This window comes from Peromyscus maniculatus, chromosome 2 (genome assembly GCF_049852395.1).
Source record: "Peromyscus maniculatus bairdii isolate BWxNUB_F1_BW_parent chromosome 2, HU_Pman_BW_mat_3.1, whole genome shotgun sequence".
In the NCBI taxonomy this organism is placed as follows: domain Eukaryota; kingdom Metazoa; phylum Chordata; class Mammalia; order Rodentia; family Cricetidae; genus Peromyscus; species Peromyscus maniculatus.
The window spans coordinates 151,863,143-151,880,851 of NC_134853.1; the positions used below are offsets into that span (position 1 = coordinate 151,863,143).

The 17,709-nt window shown below is 48.2% G+C and overlaps 1 protein-coding gene across 1 annotated transcript in view; it reads left to right on the forward strand.

Moving 5' to 3' along the window:
* The first annotated feature begins 13,560 nt into the window (after positions 1-13,560).
* Positions 13,561-17,709, forward strand: part of Slc9a1 (solute carrier family 9 member A1) — a 57,230-nt gene continuing 53,081 nt past the window's right edge. The window contains exon 1 of the mRNA XM_006975620.4: positions 13,561-14,729. Coding sequence (XP_006975682.1) covers positions 14,366-14,729 — 364 coding nt within the window. The 5' untranslated portion in view covers positions 13,561-14,365. The remainder of the gene's footprint in view (positions 14,730-17,709) is intronic.

Below are 17,709 nucleotides of genomic sequence, written 5' to 3' on the forward strand. Positions count from 1 at the left end.
TCACAGCTGTGCCACTTCTCTGTGTGTTCTTGGGCATGGGATCATTGTTGAACCCTTGCTGCTTTCCATCTCTGTCAAGGGCTTGGGGGAGAACTGTGCCCTGCATGGAGTGCGTCTGGCTTTCCTCCCAGCACAGCTAAATGCACAGTCCAAGGGAAGGCTCACCATGCGGCTTAGGAGGTCAGGTAACAAAAGTTACCGACCAGTGGTTCTCAACCCGTGGTGGTTTGTGACCCCCACAGGGGTCACAGATTGGGTATTTACATTGTGATTCACAACAGTAGCAAAATTACAGTTATTAAGTAGCAATGAAAATAATGTTATGGTTGGGGTCACCACAGAATGAGGAACTGTGTTAAAGGGTCTCAGCACTGGGAGGGTTGAGAACCACCATGTTAGACAGTCACAGAAGCATTGGGGCAGAAGTGCTGGAGGAGGGAGGCAGACCGCAGAGGTGAGGGATGGGGTGATGGAGGGAAGAAAGAGCAGGTTGGATCTCATTTATTCTTCATTGTTGTGGTTTTGAGACAGGGTTTCTCTGTAGCCCTGGCTGTCCTGGAACCTTATAGATCAGTTTAGCCTTGAACTAAGAGATCAGCCTGCCTCTGCTTCCCGAGTGCTGGGACTAAAGGTGTGCACCACCACTGTCTGGCTTCTGTTTATTCTTTTTTTTTTTTTTTGTTTTTTTGTTTTTTTTGAGACAGGGTTTCTCTGTGTAGCTTTGGAGACCAGGCTGGCCTCAAACTCACAGAGATCCGCCTGCCTCTGCTTCCTGAGTGCTGTGATTAAAGGTGTGCGCCACCACCGCCCAGCTTTTTTTTTGTTTTTTTGAGACAGGGTTTCTCTCTGTGTAGCTTTGGAGCCTGTCCTGGAGCATGCCTTTAATCCCAGCACCCAGGAGGCAGAGGCAGGCAGATCTCTATGAGTTGGAGGCCAGCCTGGGCTACAGAGCAAGATCCAGTACAGGCTCCAAAACTACACAGAGAAACTCTGTCTCGAAAAACCAACAACAAAAAGAAAAAAAAAAAAAAAAGAAAGTACCTTTTGAACACCCAGCCATGACTTGCTCATGCCCCAGTGACAATCAGTTCTCATGACATTTATCTACATTTCCTGTTTGCCTCAAATCCCAATGTTCCTCTTCCCTTTGTTTCCAGACAAGTCTTTAGTGCTGTAAAGCAGAGGAAACCTTCCCTGGGAAGCTGTCTCTCCCTATGCTTCCAGGTACACTGGTCACTTCCTCTTTCCATCGTGTTTGCACACTGGTCCCGGTCTCTGGTAAAGCACATTTCAAGTTCTCTGTTGTTCCCCTCCCTCGGCTTCACTGGTTACTCATCTGTCTCACTATGACTTAAGAGGGACCCCAGGTAAAGACAGGCATGGTGACCCATGCCCGATCCCATTTGCTTGAGAGGCTGATGCAAGAGGATTCCTGGGAGTTGGAGGGCAGCCTGGTCTATTCAGTAACTTCCAGGCCAGCTTGGTCTATTCAGTAACTTCCAGGCCAGCCTGGTCTATTCAGTAACTTCCAGGCCAGCCTGGCTACAGAGTGAGGAGACCCAGCCTTAAAGGACAACCACAGAAGAGCACGGAGCAGGATGTAGTTGGCGTTTATTGGGTGAACACATAGGTGATGGAGGGAAGCCATTGTCTGAAGCCGTGGTCTTCACATCTTCTTTTGATTCTGTGATTCTGAACAGCTTTTAAAAACTCTGTACCCCGCTCTCATGCCTGTGAGATTCCAAGAGAAATCAAATGACTTGGTCCAAGTAAGACAGTTCTCACAGGTGGTACACACAGAGAGACTGCTTTGGTTGTGTGGTCAGGGTGGAGGGAAATCACAGGAGGCCTACAGGAAGCTGGGGATGGCAGCACCCAAGCTGTTGCCACCCTCTGCCTACGGGTACAATTTGTCTGCCTGAAAGAGGGCACTGACTTCCTGTCAGCTGACAAGGCCAGACTGTAGAGGCTTCACAGGGCATGAACCAGAGGGACAGTTCCTGACCTCAGTGTCTCCTCTTTCTCCATTCTCTGCCAGGACTTCCCACTGGCCAAGCCCAAGTCAAATCCAAATGGCATGGGAGCCATTGATATCTTCCATCTAAGTCAGCCAGGGGACAGGCAGGGGACAGGCAGGGGAGAGGAGAGTACAGAACACAAACAAGCTGGGGTTGTAGAGGTAGGTGACCTACCCGTTCAGCTTCTGGCACATTGTGTGTTCATGTGTACATGTATGGTCATGGAATTTTGCAGGTTCAGAGGCTACTTTGTCTTGGTCTAGTGTTAACCCTTCCTTACCTCACTCTCTATGAACTAACACCTTGGGATAATAAATGAAAATCTCTTAAAAGCTATTTATTTAGCTGGGTGGTGGTGGCTGATGCCTTTAATCCTAGCACTCAAGAGGCAGAGGCAAGTGGATCTCTCTGAGTTCGAGACCAGCCTGGTCTACAGAGCAGTTTCAGGATAGCCAGGGCTACACAGAGAAACCCTGTCTCAAATGAACATACAAACAAATGAAGAAACTAGTGAATGAAATAACGGCATTTGAAGGACAGGTAACTCTTGTCCCCAGGAAATGGAGGGAAGAATGATGAGTATTCCCGGGAGAGAATCATAAGATAATTTAGTAGCAGGCATGTTGGTAGGAGTTGATATTACCAGCACTTAAGTAGCCGGGTGGTGGTGGCACATGTCTTTAATCCCAGCTCTTAAGAGGCAGGTGTGTAGATATAACCAACCATCTTATTAAATAAGAAACACAGAACCAATGTAAAAGAGAAAGCCGAGAGGTCAGAGCTCAGAGCTAAAATCTCACCCTTCCTCCTGCGGTGGTCCTGGCTTCCCGAAAGAGCTATTTCCCTGTGTGTAAGTCCTTTCATAGTCATTCTGCCTTCTCATTGGTTGTAAACCCAAACACGTGACTGCTCGTCACTGCCTGTAAGTACAGTCCCCCAGGTCTTAAAGGCATATGTCTCCAATGCTGGCTGTATCCCTGAACACACACAGATCTATGGGATTAAAGGTGTGTGCCACCACCGCCACACTCTGTCTATGGCTCTAATAGCTCTGACCCCCAGGCAACTTTACTTATTAACATACAATCAAAATCACATTTCAGTACAATTAGAATACCACCACACAGGCGAATTTCTGTGAGTTCAAGGCCAACCAGGTCTACAAAGTGAATTCTAGGGACAGCCAGGGCAGTTACACAGAGAACTCTGTCTTGAAAAACCAAAAAAAAAAAAAAAAAAAAAAAAAAGAGGGAGACCCACCAATTTGAGGCCAGCATGGGCTACGTAGTAAGAACCCATCTCAAAAAAGTAATCAAATTAAAAAAAAAATTTTTTTTTGGTGTTTTGGTTTTTTTGTTGTTGTTGTTTTTAGCTTGAGAACTGTTTCATTTAGAAGAAAAACAACAGGGTAGGGACTTGGGCACAACAGCAGGCCAACTGGGAACCTCAGCAGCTGCCCGGGGAAGGGAGTTGGAGAAGAAGAAGCCAGCAAGGTTTAGTAGCCGCAGGGCTGAAGAATAGCGTGGCGGAGCTTCAGGGACAGTGAGGAAGGACAGCGTGCCTGGGCTCCAGCCAGTGTCAAATGGAGGCAGGAAGAAGATGAAGAGGAGAAGGAGGAGGAGAGTTATGTTTTCCTGAGTGAGTCCAGACTCAGATGAGCCGGAAGATTCTACACAGCTATGGGGTAGCTTTGGAAGCAACTGCCAAAAAAGGATTTAAAATTAAAAGCCTGAAGGACAAAGTGAACCTCCAGGCAAAGACAACTGTCTTCACAGGTGGCTCAGCCTTTTCCCAGCAGGGCGGAGTCCCTGAGTCATTGTCTTCCAGTCAAAGAAACCATGTTGAGGTGGCTTGGCTCCAGGGCTGCTCAGCCTCAATTGTCAGCGAGAACCGAGAACCGGAGCTCTCAGGACCTTAGGTGAATTGGTGCTCTTTGTTTTCCGGCTCACTTGTTTGACTGACCGCTCCCGGAGCCCAGATATACCAGTCACATGACAAGATCACAGAGTTGTGGGGCTCACCCTTTGTACAGAATATACCTGTTTGCTTTCTTAAAAAACAAAACAGGGCTGAAGAGAAGGCTCAGTGCTTATGAGTATGTATGGCTATCCCAAATGACCTGAGTGCGATTTCCAGCACCCACGTCAGGTAGCTCACGACTGCCTGGAGACCTCTGGCCTCCTCAGGCACCCACACTCACGTAAACAAACACTTATACACCTGATTAAAAAATGAACAAATCTAGCCGGGTGGTGGCGGCGGTGGTGCACACCTTTAATCCCAGCACTCGGGAGGCAGAGGCAGGTGGATCTCTGTGAGTTTGAGGTCAGCCTGGTCTGCACAGAGAAACCCTGTCTTGAAAATCAAAATAAAATAAAAGAAATCTAAAAAACAAACAAACAGAAAACCAACCAACCAAGAACAAAACTGAGAAAGATTTCCTTTAGGACACAGTCAAGTAGGAAAGCGTTATCTCCAGGTTCAGCATTGCCTCCTGCAGGAATCTCAAAACTCCTCAGGGAACGGGGAAGCAGGCTCAGATTCTATGTGCACTACTTGCTAGTCCCTCTCACTACCTATAAGTCCTCCAGCAAGTTGAGTTTATAAGAATAAACAGGGCCGGGCAGTGGTGGCACACGCCATTAATCCCAGCACACGAAAGACAGAGGCAGGTGAATCTCTGTGAGTTCAAGGCCTCTTTTTTTTTTTTTTTTTTTTTTTTTTTTTTTAAGATTTATTTATTATATATACAGCATATATGACTGCAGGTCAGAAGAGGGCACCAGATCTCATTACAGATGGTTGTGAGCCACCATGTGGTTGCTGGGAATTAAACTCAGGACCTCTGGAAGAGCAGTCAATGCTCTTAACCCCTGAGCCATCTCTCCAGCCCGGAGTTTGAGGCCTCTTTAAGGCAGACAAATTGTACCCGTAGGCAGAGGGTGGCAACAGCTTGGGCGCTGCCATCCCCAGCTTCCTGTAGGCCTCCTGTGATTTCCCTCCACCCTGACCACACAACCAAAGCAGTCTCTCTGTGTGTACCACCTGTGAGAACTGTCTTACTTGGACCAAGTCATTTGATTTCTCTTGGAATCTCACAGGCATGAGAGCGGGGCACAGAGTTTTTAAAAGCTGTTCAGAATCACAGAATCAAAAGAAGATGTGAAGATCACGGCTTCAGACAATGGCTTCCCCCCATCACCTATGCGTTCACCCAATAAACGCCAACTACGTCCTGCTCTGTGCTCTCTTGTGGTTGTCCTTTAAGGCTGGGTCTCCTCACTCTGTAGCCAGGCTGGCCTGGAAGTTACTGAATAGACCAGGCTGGTCTGGAAGTTGCTGAATAGACCAGGCTGGCCTGGAAGTTACTAAATAGACCAGGCTGGCCTCCAACTCCCAGCAATCCTCTTGCATCAGCCTCTCAAGCAAATGGGATCGGGCATGGGTCACCATGCCTGCCTTTACCTGGGGTGCCTCTTAAGTCATAGTGAGACAGATGAGTAACCAGTGAAGCCGAGGGAGGGGAAGAACAGAGAACTTGAAATGTGCTTTACTAGAGACCGGGACCAGTGTGCAAACACGATGGAAAGAGGAAGTGACCAGTGTACCTGGAAACATAGGGAGAGACAGCTTCCCAGGGAAGGTTTCCTCTGCTTTACAGCACTAAAGACTTGCCTGGAAACAAAGGGAAGAGGAACATTGGGATTTGAGGCAAACAGGAAATGTAGATAAATGTCATGAGAACTGATTGTCCTTGGGGCATGAGCAAGTCATGGCTGGGTGTTCAAAAAGTACTTTCTTCTTCTTTTTTTTTTCTTGTTGTTGTTGGTTTTTCGAGACAGAGTTTCTCTGTGCAGTTTTGGTGCCTGTCCTGGATCTTGCTCTGTAGCCCAGGCTGGCCTCCAGCTCATAGAGATCTGCCTGCCTCTGCCTCCTGGGTGCTGGGATTAAAAATGTGTGCCACCACCACTGGGCTTCAAAAGATTTTTTCAAAAACACAATAAACAAAGGAGACAAATACAATGGAGGAAAAGAATAAAGGAAATGATGTACAAATGTAACTAATTTCTTTACATTTTATTCACTTTTATTTTATGAGCATTGGTGTTTAGTCTGCATGTATATCTGTGTGAGGGTGTTGGATCCCCTGGAACTGTTACAGAAAGTTGTGAGCTGCTATGTGGGTGCTGGGAATTGAACCTGGGTCCCTCTGTAAAGGCAGACAGTGCTCTTAACTGCTGAGGCATCTCTCCGGCCCCCATGTGTAACTAATTTAAACTTTAAAACTTACATAGGGAGCTAGAAGTGTAGCTCCATGTAAATGCAGTTGCCCACAAGCCTGACGAAGTGCTTTCCTTCCCCAGAACCCGTATAGTGGGAAGGGAGAGGTGAATCCTGATCGCTGTCTTCTGATCCATGTACCCACACACATACATGCACGGGCACACGTACACACACTAAATAAATAAACAAACAAGTAATAACAATAAAACAAAAACGTAAACATCTAATTCATGGCACAGGACTCGAGTACATTGAAATTCAAAATGGTTGTCTAAGAGAAGAGAATCGCGACTAATGTGTAAATTGCACCTAGAGCTCAGTAGAAACCAAAGGGAAGCAAATGAGTTGCAACACAGGCAAAAGATGAAAACGTTCCTGTGAGAGGCACGCCCGCCCTGCAGCAAATATCACAAAACCATCATTGGTGACCAGGGAAATAAAAATGAGAGTCACCAGATACTGCTTCCATGGGCTAGTGTATGGAAAGGGGAAAATTATTATCTTTATATTAGAGAAATGAAGTATCTCCTTATTAACACGTGGCAGTGGAATACTGCCCGGGATAAGGCACAGGTATGGTGTGGCCTGGGGCACAGTGTGATGAGAAAGTTCCTGCATTTCTGTGGCATTCTTCCCAGACTATGACTCAAGTTAGGAGGAAAATGTCAGGTATAAAAAAAAAATTCGAGGGCATTCTACAAAATACCTAACAAGTACTTTCAAAAATTTACAGTGTGTATGTGTGTGTGTGTGTGTGTGTGTGTGTGTGTGTGTGTGTGTGTGTGTGTGTACGAGCATGTGCCATAGCCACAAGTGGAAGTCAGAGGACAACTTTCTAGAGTTGGCTCTCTACCATGTAGGTTCTAGGGATCAAGCTCAGGTTATCAGGCTTGGTGGCAAGAGCGTTTGCCCACCGAGTCATCTTGCCAGTCCCGAGCTCGTATTCTTGAAGACTGTCAATCATAGAAACAAGAAAAACTGAAGAATAGTAACATTCCAGAGGGAACTGAGGAGATGTGAGGACCTAACACAAGGTGATGTCTTGATTGGGATCCTGGAGCAGAAGGGGAACCAGTGAATCCAAATACAGTCGGGAACCTTCATTAGTAATACTATGCTGCCAGAGCCGGAGTCATTGCGAGCCCTGCCCTGCTCTTGCAGAGGACCTGAGTTTGATTCCCAGCATCCAGGTGAGGATGCTCATAACCACTTGTAACTTCATCTTCCTGCCTCAGACTCTCAAATGCTGTGATTAGAAGCATGAGCCACCATACTACACTGACTTAAAAAAAATTATGAAAATTGTGTGTGTGTGTGAGTGAGAGAGAGAGAGAGAGAGAGAGAGAGAGAGAGAGAGAGAGATCAGGTATGTGCAAGTGTGAGTGCAGGTGCCCTTGGAGTCCAAAAGAAGGTTGAAATTACCAACAGTCGTGAGCCACCTGATGTGGGTGCTGGGACTCAAACTCGGGTCCTTTGCAAGAGTAGCACTCACTCTCAACTACCCAGCTGCCTCTCCAGCCCTCCTTGCTCCCACGTTTTTTTTTATTTTTTATTTTTGTTGTTGTTTTTTCTTTTGATACAGTGTCTTACTGTGTCAAATTGAATGGCTTCAAACCCATGGAAATCCTCCTGCCTCAGCCTCCTTTAGTCTTTGCAATCATCGTACACTAATATGACACTATCCAATTGATCTATCCATGGACAAATTGGGAGACAGAAACAAACATGACTTACATCTGCACACTGTGATGCACAGCGGTTGACCGGACCCTCTGCTGGCATATGCGTTATCATGAGGTGGCCACAGCTATAGCCATTTCATAACATTCCCAGCACCTTTAATGAAAGGATTCAAGTGTTTGATTGAGTGTTTGGGGGAGAGGATGTGACCTAAGTGGGGAGAGCTAGCACACAGGGCCCACAGGAAAGGTCTGCAGACATTTCTTCTGGGTCAAGAGCAATGATATGATAACAAGTGAGGACATATACACACAAAAAATTTTTTTTTCAAATACTGCACTTTATGTGGTGGTTTGAGTAGATATGGCGCCCACAGACTCATGTGTTTGTCTGGTCCACAGAGAGTGGCACTATTAGGAGGTGTGGCCTTGTTCGAGGAAGTATGTCACCATGGAGGCGGGCTTTGAGGTCTCCTCTGCTCCAGCTACTCAGTATGGCACATAGTCTCCTTCTGCTGCATGTGGATCAAGATAGAGAACTCTCAGCTCCCTCTTCAGCACCCTGTCTGCACACTGTCATGCTTTTTGCCATGACAATAATGGACTAACCCTCTGAAACTGTAAGCCAGAGTTGCTGTGGGCACAGTGTCTCTTCATAGCACTAGAAACCGTAACTAAGACACTTTGTATTATTGTGATGCCAGGATTGAACCAAGAGTCCTCAGCAAGCTAGGTAAGCACTCCCACTGGACAGTACATTTTAATGAATGATCTTTAACAAGATAATGCTTACTCAGAAGTATTAGGTTCAGAGCAAGTGACACAATGGCAGGACCAATCTCATCAATGCGAGGGTCTTCCTCCTAGCCTGTCCATTGTCTCTGCAATCGTGTGTACAAATTCACAGGGTTCTTTGTTTTGTTTTGTTTTTGTTTCTTGAGACAGGATTTCTCTGTGTAGCTTTGGAGCCTTTCCTGGAACTCACTCTATAGATCAGGCTGGCCTCGAACTCACAGAGATCTGCCTGCCTCTGCCTCCCAAGTGCTTGGATTAAAGGCGTGCGCCACCACCGCCGCCGCCGCCGCCATCACCTAGCTAAATTCACAGGGTTCTTGCATCAAGGTTTCTCCTGCATATGAACACTCAGAAGGCTGAGGTAGGAGGACCATGAGTTTGATGTTTACCTGGGTTACCTTAGAGAAGTCCTAGAGCAAAAAATTCAAGCATTCAAACATGGTGGTGCACACACGTGGTCCCAGCACTTGGTGGGGAGATGGTGGGAAGGTCATCTTCAGCTACACAGGGAGTTTGGAAGTCAGCCTGAGCTACAGCAATTCTGTATCAAAATGAACTAAATAAGCTGGGAGTAGTGGTCAGACCTTTAATAACAGCACTCGAGAGGCAGAGGCGGTGGTTCTCTGTGAGTTCAACGCCAGCCTGGTTTACATAGGGAGTTCCAGGACAGCCAGGGCTACATAGTGAGACCCTGTCTGTCTCGAGGGTGGGGAAGTGGGGGAAACAAAGAGACAAACAAAACAACCCAAACAGACATAAAAGTCTAAGTTCAGGACTTCAAAGTACATGGGAGAAAGGATAAGGGACAAATTTAGGTGATACCTGCCGGTACTGCTCTAAAGCTTATGTACATTTCCTAATTACGTTACCGTGAGCTTGGCACTATTGTGCAGCATTACTGTGGAAGAAACTTGGAGCAGACACTGATTACTCCAGGCCTTCTAACTAGCCTGTGGTGGTGCTGGGACAGGGTCTGGACAGTCATCATCTGTTAGGCAGCCCCAAAGCCTCCTGGGACTGTGCCCTAGCCACAGGCTGTCCCAGGATTATTTCCTGATCCTGTCAAGTTTTTATAACCTTCTCTCTATCCTAGGGGGCCTCACAGGTGGTATTTCCTGGTCCTCCTCAAATCTGCCCTCTCTTGAGCTGGCAGCCAAAGGCTTACTGAGGGCTGAAGAGAGGGAGAGGAGGATCAGGGTGCACCGGTGACTGCCTGTCTGGCCTGGAAAGTACTGGAAAGTTTCTGGCTCTGCCTTTTCTTCTTTTTATTAATCTACACTGAGTCTGTGGTGTAGATTAAAGCCTGGCTGTAAATCTTAGCACTGCTTCCTCATAGCAATGCAATCTTACGCAAACAGCTTCAAGAATCTAAACTCTGGTTTTCCATCTATAAAGTGAGAATGAGAATAATCATGACTGTGCTGTGCTCATTCTCGGCTTTACAGCAAGACTTTGATCATTGACAAACATAGGCAGTTGATTTTCAATTCTCAGTGACTGAACAACTGTGAGGCATTATTGATTCTGATCTTCTGGGGTTTTAGTACGAAGAATGGAACCCAGGACATTTTGTATGCTAGGCAAGCATTCCACCACTGAGCTATGCCCCCAGCCATCTTTTATATAATTTTATTTTATTTTTTGAGACAGGGTTTCTCTGTGTAGCCTTGGCTGTCCTGGAACTTACTCTGCACACCAGATGGGCCTCAAACTCACCTACCTCTGCCTCCCAAGTGCTGGGATTAAAGGAGTGTACCACCGCTACCTGGCTGCATATATATACATACACACACACACACACACACACACACACACACACACACACACACACACACACAATTTTATTTTGATATAGGTTCTCACTAAGTTGCTCAGGCTAGCCTTGAGCTTACTCTGTAGGCCTGATTGGGTTGAACTTGCAATCCTCTTGACTCAGTCTCCTGAGAAGCGGTGATTACAGGCCTGAGCCAGCACCAGACACCAAGCCTGGCTGATTCTGATCCTTGACCTCTTCGCTTATCTCCATTGCAGCTAACGTTTGCCTTTCATCTGTTCCAGTGTTTTCTTAAAGTGCTAGAGATGAACCCAGGGTCTTGCTCATGCTAGGACATCTGCTCCCATAACACTCTCTGAAGCTTCCCCCCCTTGTGTGTGTGTGTGTGTGTGTGTGTGTGTGTGTGTGTGTGTGTGTGTATAGTGTATGCACACACGTGTAGTGTGTGCAGGTGCAGAAGCCTTGCACACGCAGAGGACGTCAGGTTTCCTGCTCTATCATTTTGTCTTAGTAACTGAGATGGAGTTTCTCACTGAACCTGGAGGCAGCTGGTGGCCAGCAGGCCCCAGCAATCCTTCTGTCTTGTCCTCCACAGTGCTAGGGTTAAACGTGTGTGGGGAGACTTGGCTTTCTTTCTTTCTATTTTATTTTATTTTAAATGTGAGAGCTGGGGATTTGAATGGGAATTTGAACCCACTAAGCCATCTCTCTAGTCTGATTTTGGATTTTTTTTTTTTTTTTTGGTTTTTCAAGACAGGGTTTCTCTGTGTAGCTTTGGAGCCTGTCCTGGATCTCGCTCTGTAGACCAGGCTGGCCTCGAACTCACAGAGATCCGCCTGGCTCTGCCTCCCGAGTGCTGGGATTAAAGGCATGCGCCACCATGCCTGGCTCTGGATTCTTTTTGGTCACCTCCCAGTGTCTGAACCTATCCCTGGAAAAATGTGAGGTTCAGAAAAGTCAGTAATGTTTTTACACTTAGTTGTCATATCATACTCTTGTTATTTGCAAGTATCGTTTTCTGGAAGGATTTCATATCCACAGGAAAATGCATAAAGTCGGGAGGTGGTGGTGACACCTTTAATTGCAGCAGAGGCAGAGGCAGGCAAATCTCTGTGAGCTCCAGGACAGCCAGGGAGGGCTGTTACTCACAGAAACCCTGTCTCAGAAAAACAACAAATAAACAAAACCAAAAAGTGCACAAACTCAGAGTGCTTGGTGGGCTCCCACGATGTAACTGCTTTTGGGAATCTTGGTACAGACAATCTGACGAAGGAACAGGACACTGTCAGGACGCAGAAGCTCATTTTGAGCTCTTGAGCCGCCACCCAGTCACTGTCTCCACGCCCACTCCATGCCCCATGCCTGTGTTGCTAGCCCAGCCTTGTCAACAGGTTCAGAAGACTTGTCAAACCAAAATGAACCCCTCTAAGATTGGCTTGACTTTCTTGGCTTTAACTAACCCTTCTACAGCACAGGACAGCATTTCAATAATTTCAAAAATTCTCAGTTTGCCAGGTGGTGGTGGCCTACACCTTTCATCCCAGAACTTGGGAGGCAGAGGCAAGTGGATCTCTGTGAGTTCGAGGCCAGCCTGGTCTACAGAATGAGTTCCAGGACAGCCAGGGCCACACAGAGAAACCCTGTCTCGAAAAGCCAAAAAAGGAAAAACCAAATTCTCAGTCTGGGCTCAGTGGTAGAGTGCTTGCTTAGCATAAGCGGGTTCTGTGTTCAAATCCTACTACTTAGGATAAAAAGATTTCCAATGATTGCACCATACAGATGTAATTTCTTGAGCTTTCCAAATTCCAGTCATCACCATTCATTCAAACTTCAGTTTCAGCTGTGTGGTGGTACACAGTAATCCCACTCGAGAGGCAGAGGCAGGAGGATTGCTAGAAATTAGAAGTCAGGCTGGGCTACATGGCAAGACCCTGTCTCACAAAACAAAGAAGGTGCCATTTTTGGAAGCTGTGTTCTGCCTGCAGGTAATAAAAATCATTCTTTACTCTTTAAACCAATCAAACAAATAAACAGACTCTTAGTTTTTTGTTATTTCACTACTGCTATGGGTGGAAACGTGCCCTTTCAAAAGGAGTTGAAGTCTTACCCCTGCCCACCCCTCAATGCCTGTGAATATGGCCTTATTTAGATGAGCACCTTTTTCGTCTCTTTGAGACAGACTCTCCCTATGTACCCCAGACTGGTCTGGAACTCACTTTGTTACACAAGCTGAACTCGAGTCGAAATTCCTCTTTCCTTAGTCTCCCAAGTGCTGGCAGTTATGGGTGTGGGAGCCACTGCTCCTGGCTTAGATTGGACTTTTGAAGTTGATTAAGCTTAGGTAAAGTCATTAGGGCAGATACCTAATTCAATTTGACTGGAGTCCTTATAAAAGGGAACATTTGGACCTAGAGACAGAGACAGGCAGGTTGGAGTTAGGCTGCCACAGTCAAGGGAACCCAATACACTGCCAGCAAAGCACCAGTCGGTGGGATGCAGTAACAGATTTCTGCTCACACAGCCCTTAGCACAAACCTACCCTGGTGAGCCTCTATCTCCATTGCAGATTTCTAGTCCACACTTATTTATTTACCTATTTAACTTATTTTGTGGCGCTGGGCATTGAAATCAAGGCTTTGCAAATGTAGGCAGGCACTCTGCCTCCTAACCACGATCCTGCTCCTATCCCTTTCATTCTAAACATTTCACATAGATTACTTCACCTAGCCATCACGTTACCCATTTGTTATAACTACTTATCTCCATGTTACAGTTGAGAAAGCTGTGAAACAGAGAAGCTAAGTAACTTGCTCAAGGTCACGTGGTAATGAGAAAATACTTTGAAGACAGTATAGTATTTCATTCGTGTTAGACTGTACTTTTTTTTTTTTTCCCAGTCTGGGTCTCGGCTTCCTCTTCTTACGTGATACTTCCTTCCCTCGGCGACAGGGGCCGCTGCACCGCGCGGCCGCTGACAGGTCTCTCTAGCCCGCCGCGCCGGCTGCTCGTTGGTGCCTATAAATGGCTGCGCTGTGCTCAGCGAGACATCAGTCCGCTGCCGCGGGACTGGGGGCCGTGTTAGGGCTGGAGGTGGAGCTGGAGCTGACCGTGAAGGAGCTGCCGCTGGGCCGGGGTGCACCACTGCACTGCGCCGGGGTCTCAAGGAGGGGTGTGTTGCTGCTGGCTCACTGCGAGCCGCCTCCAGCCTGCGCCGAGGCGCCTTCCCGCCAGGCCGCCTGCCTCCGTCTTCCGCCTCCCTCCATTTCCCCGGAATCTCAAGCCCGGCGCGCCTGGACCCTGGCTCTCCTCTGGGTGGGGAAGCCTCAGCCTTTTTCCGGCTTAACTCCTTCCAGCCTTCTCTCCTCTCCTTTTTCTGCAGTGGGTCTCACCCTTTTCGGTCCCCTCTAGCACAGGCTCCTTACCCCTTCCGTTTAGCCGAGTTCCAGCACCCCGGTGATTTTCCTTTGCTAAAGGTCCCATCCTTCCTTCCTCCTTTCCCCTGCCGGTGGTCCAGCCTATTCTGGCCCTTCCTCTTTCTTTAGGACGCTGTTTCCCCGGTTGCCTTCTCCCAGCCTGGAGTTCTAGATCTTTTGGGTTTCCTCCCTAGTTCCTCCAAGGTACTTGTCCCTTTTTTTTCCAGCTGGACTTTCATTCAGATCGTGAATCTCTGGAAAACGGAAATACCTCTCTAAACATGAACTTTTCCTAGAGACTGCTCCAGTCTCTCTCTTCATCTGCAGACTCCTTGCTACCTATGTCCCAGGTCTTACACTCACTTCCCTAAGGGCTGAGGCCTCCCAGGCTGAGGGAACAGCATGATGCTCCGGTGGTCTAGCGTCTGGGGACTTTCTCCACCCCGGATCTTCCCCTCCTTGCTGCTGGTGGTTGCCTTGGTGGGACTGTTACCTGTTCTCAGGAGCCATGGCCTCCAGCCCAGCCCTACTGCCAGCACCATCAGAGGTTCTGAACCACCACGGGAACGCTCAATTGGGGACGTCACCACTGCTCCATCGGAGCCCCTCCACCGCCCAGACGACCACAACTTGACCAATGTATACATTGGACATGGCGCTAATTCACTTCGAAAGGCCTTTCCAGTCCTGGACATTGACTACTTACACGTGCGCACACCGTTCGAGATCTCCCTCTGGATCCTCCTGGCCTGCCTCATGAAGATAGGTAAGTCAGAGGTGTGTGATGGTGCCGCCACCGCCGCCGCCGCCGCCACCACCACCAGATAGGTGAGCTTCTTGCCCCATTTCTTACCAGAAGTGGCTGCTCGGGATCTGAATGAACCACTCCTGTGATATAGGGATCCTCCTTTTTATGTTTGGTCCTTAAACCCCGACTCTGGTGGGACCTTCCAAGATGAGAGCTGGAATTATGTAGGGGGAAGGAAGGGACCAGGAGAGTGCACAGCATTTGAGGATGGGATGCTTCTCATACTAGGTAGTTTCAGTAAAGCTTCCAAGGCTTGGCAGGTCTCCTATGGCTTGGATCGGACCTAGAGAGAAGCCGCTGCTGAGCTGTGTGTAAGACAGGAGGATCTTTTAGCAAGTGGCACTTTCTGCCCTGTCAACAGGAACCCGTGCGATTTATGACCTTCTTCGTGAGAGGGTGCTTCAGGACTTGGCCTGTCTAAGGATTTTGTGTATCCTAAGAGACCAGGTATGGGAGACTTAGGAGTGTGGTAGAACATCAGGGATCACCAGAGTCTCGTTTTCCTTCATCTCCAGAGTAGTACCTGTCAGCTTTGCCTACCAAGGCTGGTCAGATGCCCGAGGCAGGTTCCAGACCAGAAATGCCAACCATTATCCAGTTCATAGGCATTTCTAAAGGCCATTTTGGGGTGGCAGGAAAGTGGACGAAGTTGGGGTTTGGTTCAGGTTTGTACCTGACTGACCAGAGATGTTGGCCACTCAGTGAAGGAGAAGGGATAGGGAAGAGCTAGGTCTAAAGAGATTTCAGAATATTCTTTTTAGAAGAAGGGCATGGAAAAACTGTTCCCTCCCCAAGGGTTGGGCACCGTGCCCAGCCTGAGCACCCTGTTCTGCTGGGTGATTGGTGGAGTTCTCCAGAGGCCGCAGAGCCCAGAAGTCCCTGGAGGTAGTGTCTAGGGGGCTTTGCAAGCTGCCTTACGTTTTTCGGTCCATTTTCAGCTAACTGGGAAAGGCACAAGGTACTGGGACTCTGCTCCCCTCTATACTTGAGATTTGGGCTTTGAGGAGTTAGAGACTGAGTGGGAAGCCTTGCAGCTTTCCCAAGGACACCGTTGCCAGACTCGTGTGCCCGGGGCAAGCTGCGGGAACTAACTGATGCCTCTGTTTGGATAGATCCAGGAGCTGGCTTCCCAGCGCAGGGCTTTGGTGCTGGGGCATAATAGTGGCAGCAGAGTTTGGCCATGGAGTTGGGCCATCAGCACCTATATACCCTGATGGCGTCCAGCTTCCTGGAAAAAAGTCAAGGACTGAGCAAGGGGAACCCTGTGTACGGATTCTCACATAAATGCACGACCTTGAACAGCTGGGCCTTTCCTGAAGGTCTTTCTTTCTTGTGAAATAAGAATCTGAATTGCTGTTTATCTCTATCGATTGAGTCATGGACCTTGTGTCTGTATTTGCTGTAAGAACCTGAAGTGACCGTGATATGTCATTTGTCTGTAGGAGATGCGAGACTTTAAGTGCTGTCTGTAAATTAACACCTCCCCTCTGCCCACTCGTGTCCCAGTGTCGGGAGCTGGTACATACACTGCAGATCTCTGGCTGCTGCTGGTAGGACCAAAAAGACCCCTCTGTGGAAACTTTTTCCCTGCAGCCCGGATGTAATAGCTCTGTCCTAAGGGGCCCCGACTGGGCCTGACCTGCTTTGTCAGGTGTGGAGTCCGAGACCTGGGCAGGAAAGCAGGGTCGGGGTGCTGGCAAGAATATCAGTCAGGAAACGGGGTTCCCATCTCCCCTCCCCCTGTGACCTTGACCAATCATGCCTCCTTAGCCACGTCTGACATTTCTGTTGTTGCTCTGATTCTGGAAACCCTGGTAAAGCTCCTCACCTTGGACCTCAGTTTTCCTGTCATAAAAATGGGAAGACTGGATATGATCCCCCTTTGCAGTCCCAAAAGGCCTGAGTATCTGGCTGGGAAAGGCAATTTTCTGTTTCTGACAACAGGAGCCTTGGCACCAGGCCAGCCTGGGGCTAAAGGGGAGAGGGAATGTGAACAAAAGATCTCAAGGGTCCTGTTCAGATGGGGACAGTAGAAACCAGTTCTTCACCTTCACCGTGTAGCAGTAAGGTTGGATTTGAGGTTGCAGTGTAGAAAGCGCCTACCATCCGGTGGTTTACATTCTCTGAACCTCAGTTTCTTTTTTTTTTTTTTAAAGATTTATTTATTATGTATACAGAAGAGGGTGTCAAATCTCATTACAGATGGTTGTGAGCCACCATGTGGTTGCTGGGAATTGAACTCAGGACCCCTGGAAGAGCAGTCGGTGCTCTTAACCTCTGAGCCATCTCTCCAGCCCCGAACCTCAGTTTCTTGATCCTAAAGGGGGAAGTACAGGACGGAGTGTAGCTCAGTGGTAGAGAACATGTACGAAGTCCTGGGTTCCACCCCCAGTACGTGGGGTGGGGGTTAGTATCTAGCTGTAGTGTAGTGGTGTGATGCTGATGATGTAAATGAGTGCATATACAGTTGACTTTCTATATATAGGGAGTGCTTGGGGAGCAGCCGCCGCCGCCGCTGTTAGTATTTTAGCCACCTAAGGCAGAAGCATCCCTACCTCCTATATCCTCTGAGACTGGACCACGGCATTCCTTAGCCCCGGACTGCTACCTGGTCCTTCCTTAAGGTCTCAGGGGTTTGGATAAGTCCACCTGACTTGATTCTCTGTCTGAACCCTGTGTAGCCCAGGCTGGCCTCCTCTTTCTCTTGCACTGCCTCCTTGGGCTGGTTGTGGGGAGAGGGGAGAGGGTGCCTCGAGAACAGGCTGGAGGCAGAGTAGTGTCCAACAACTATTTCAGGGTCTGGCCTGTCCTCTCCTCACCTCGGAGTGGGGAGGGGTCTTGGTGGGGTCCCCATCCTGTCAGCCGTGGGAGCTCCTTGCCGGGCGAGAGGCCCCTCTTTTACGAATGGAAAGTGCAGTGTGCAGTCTTCTTTCCCATC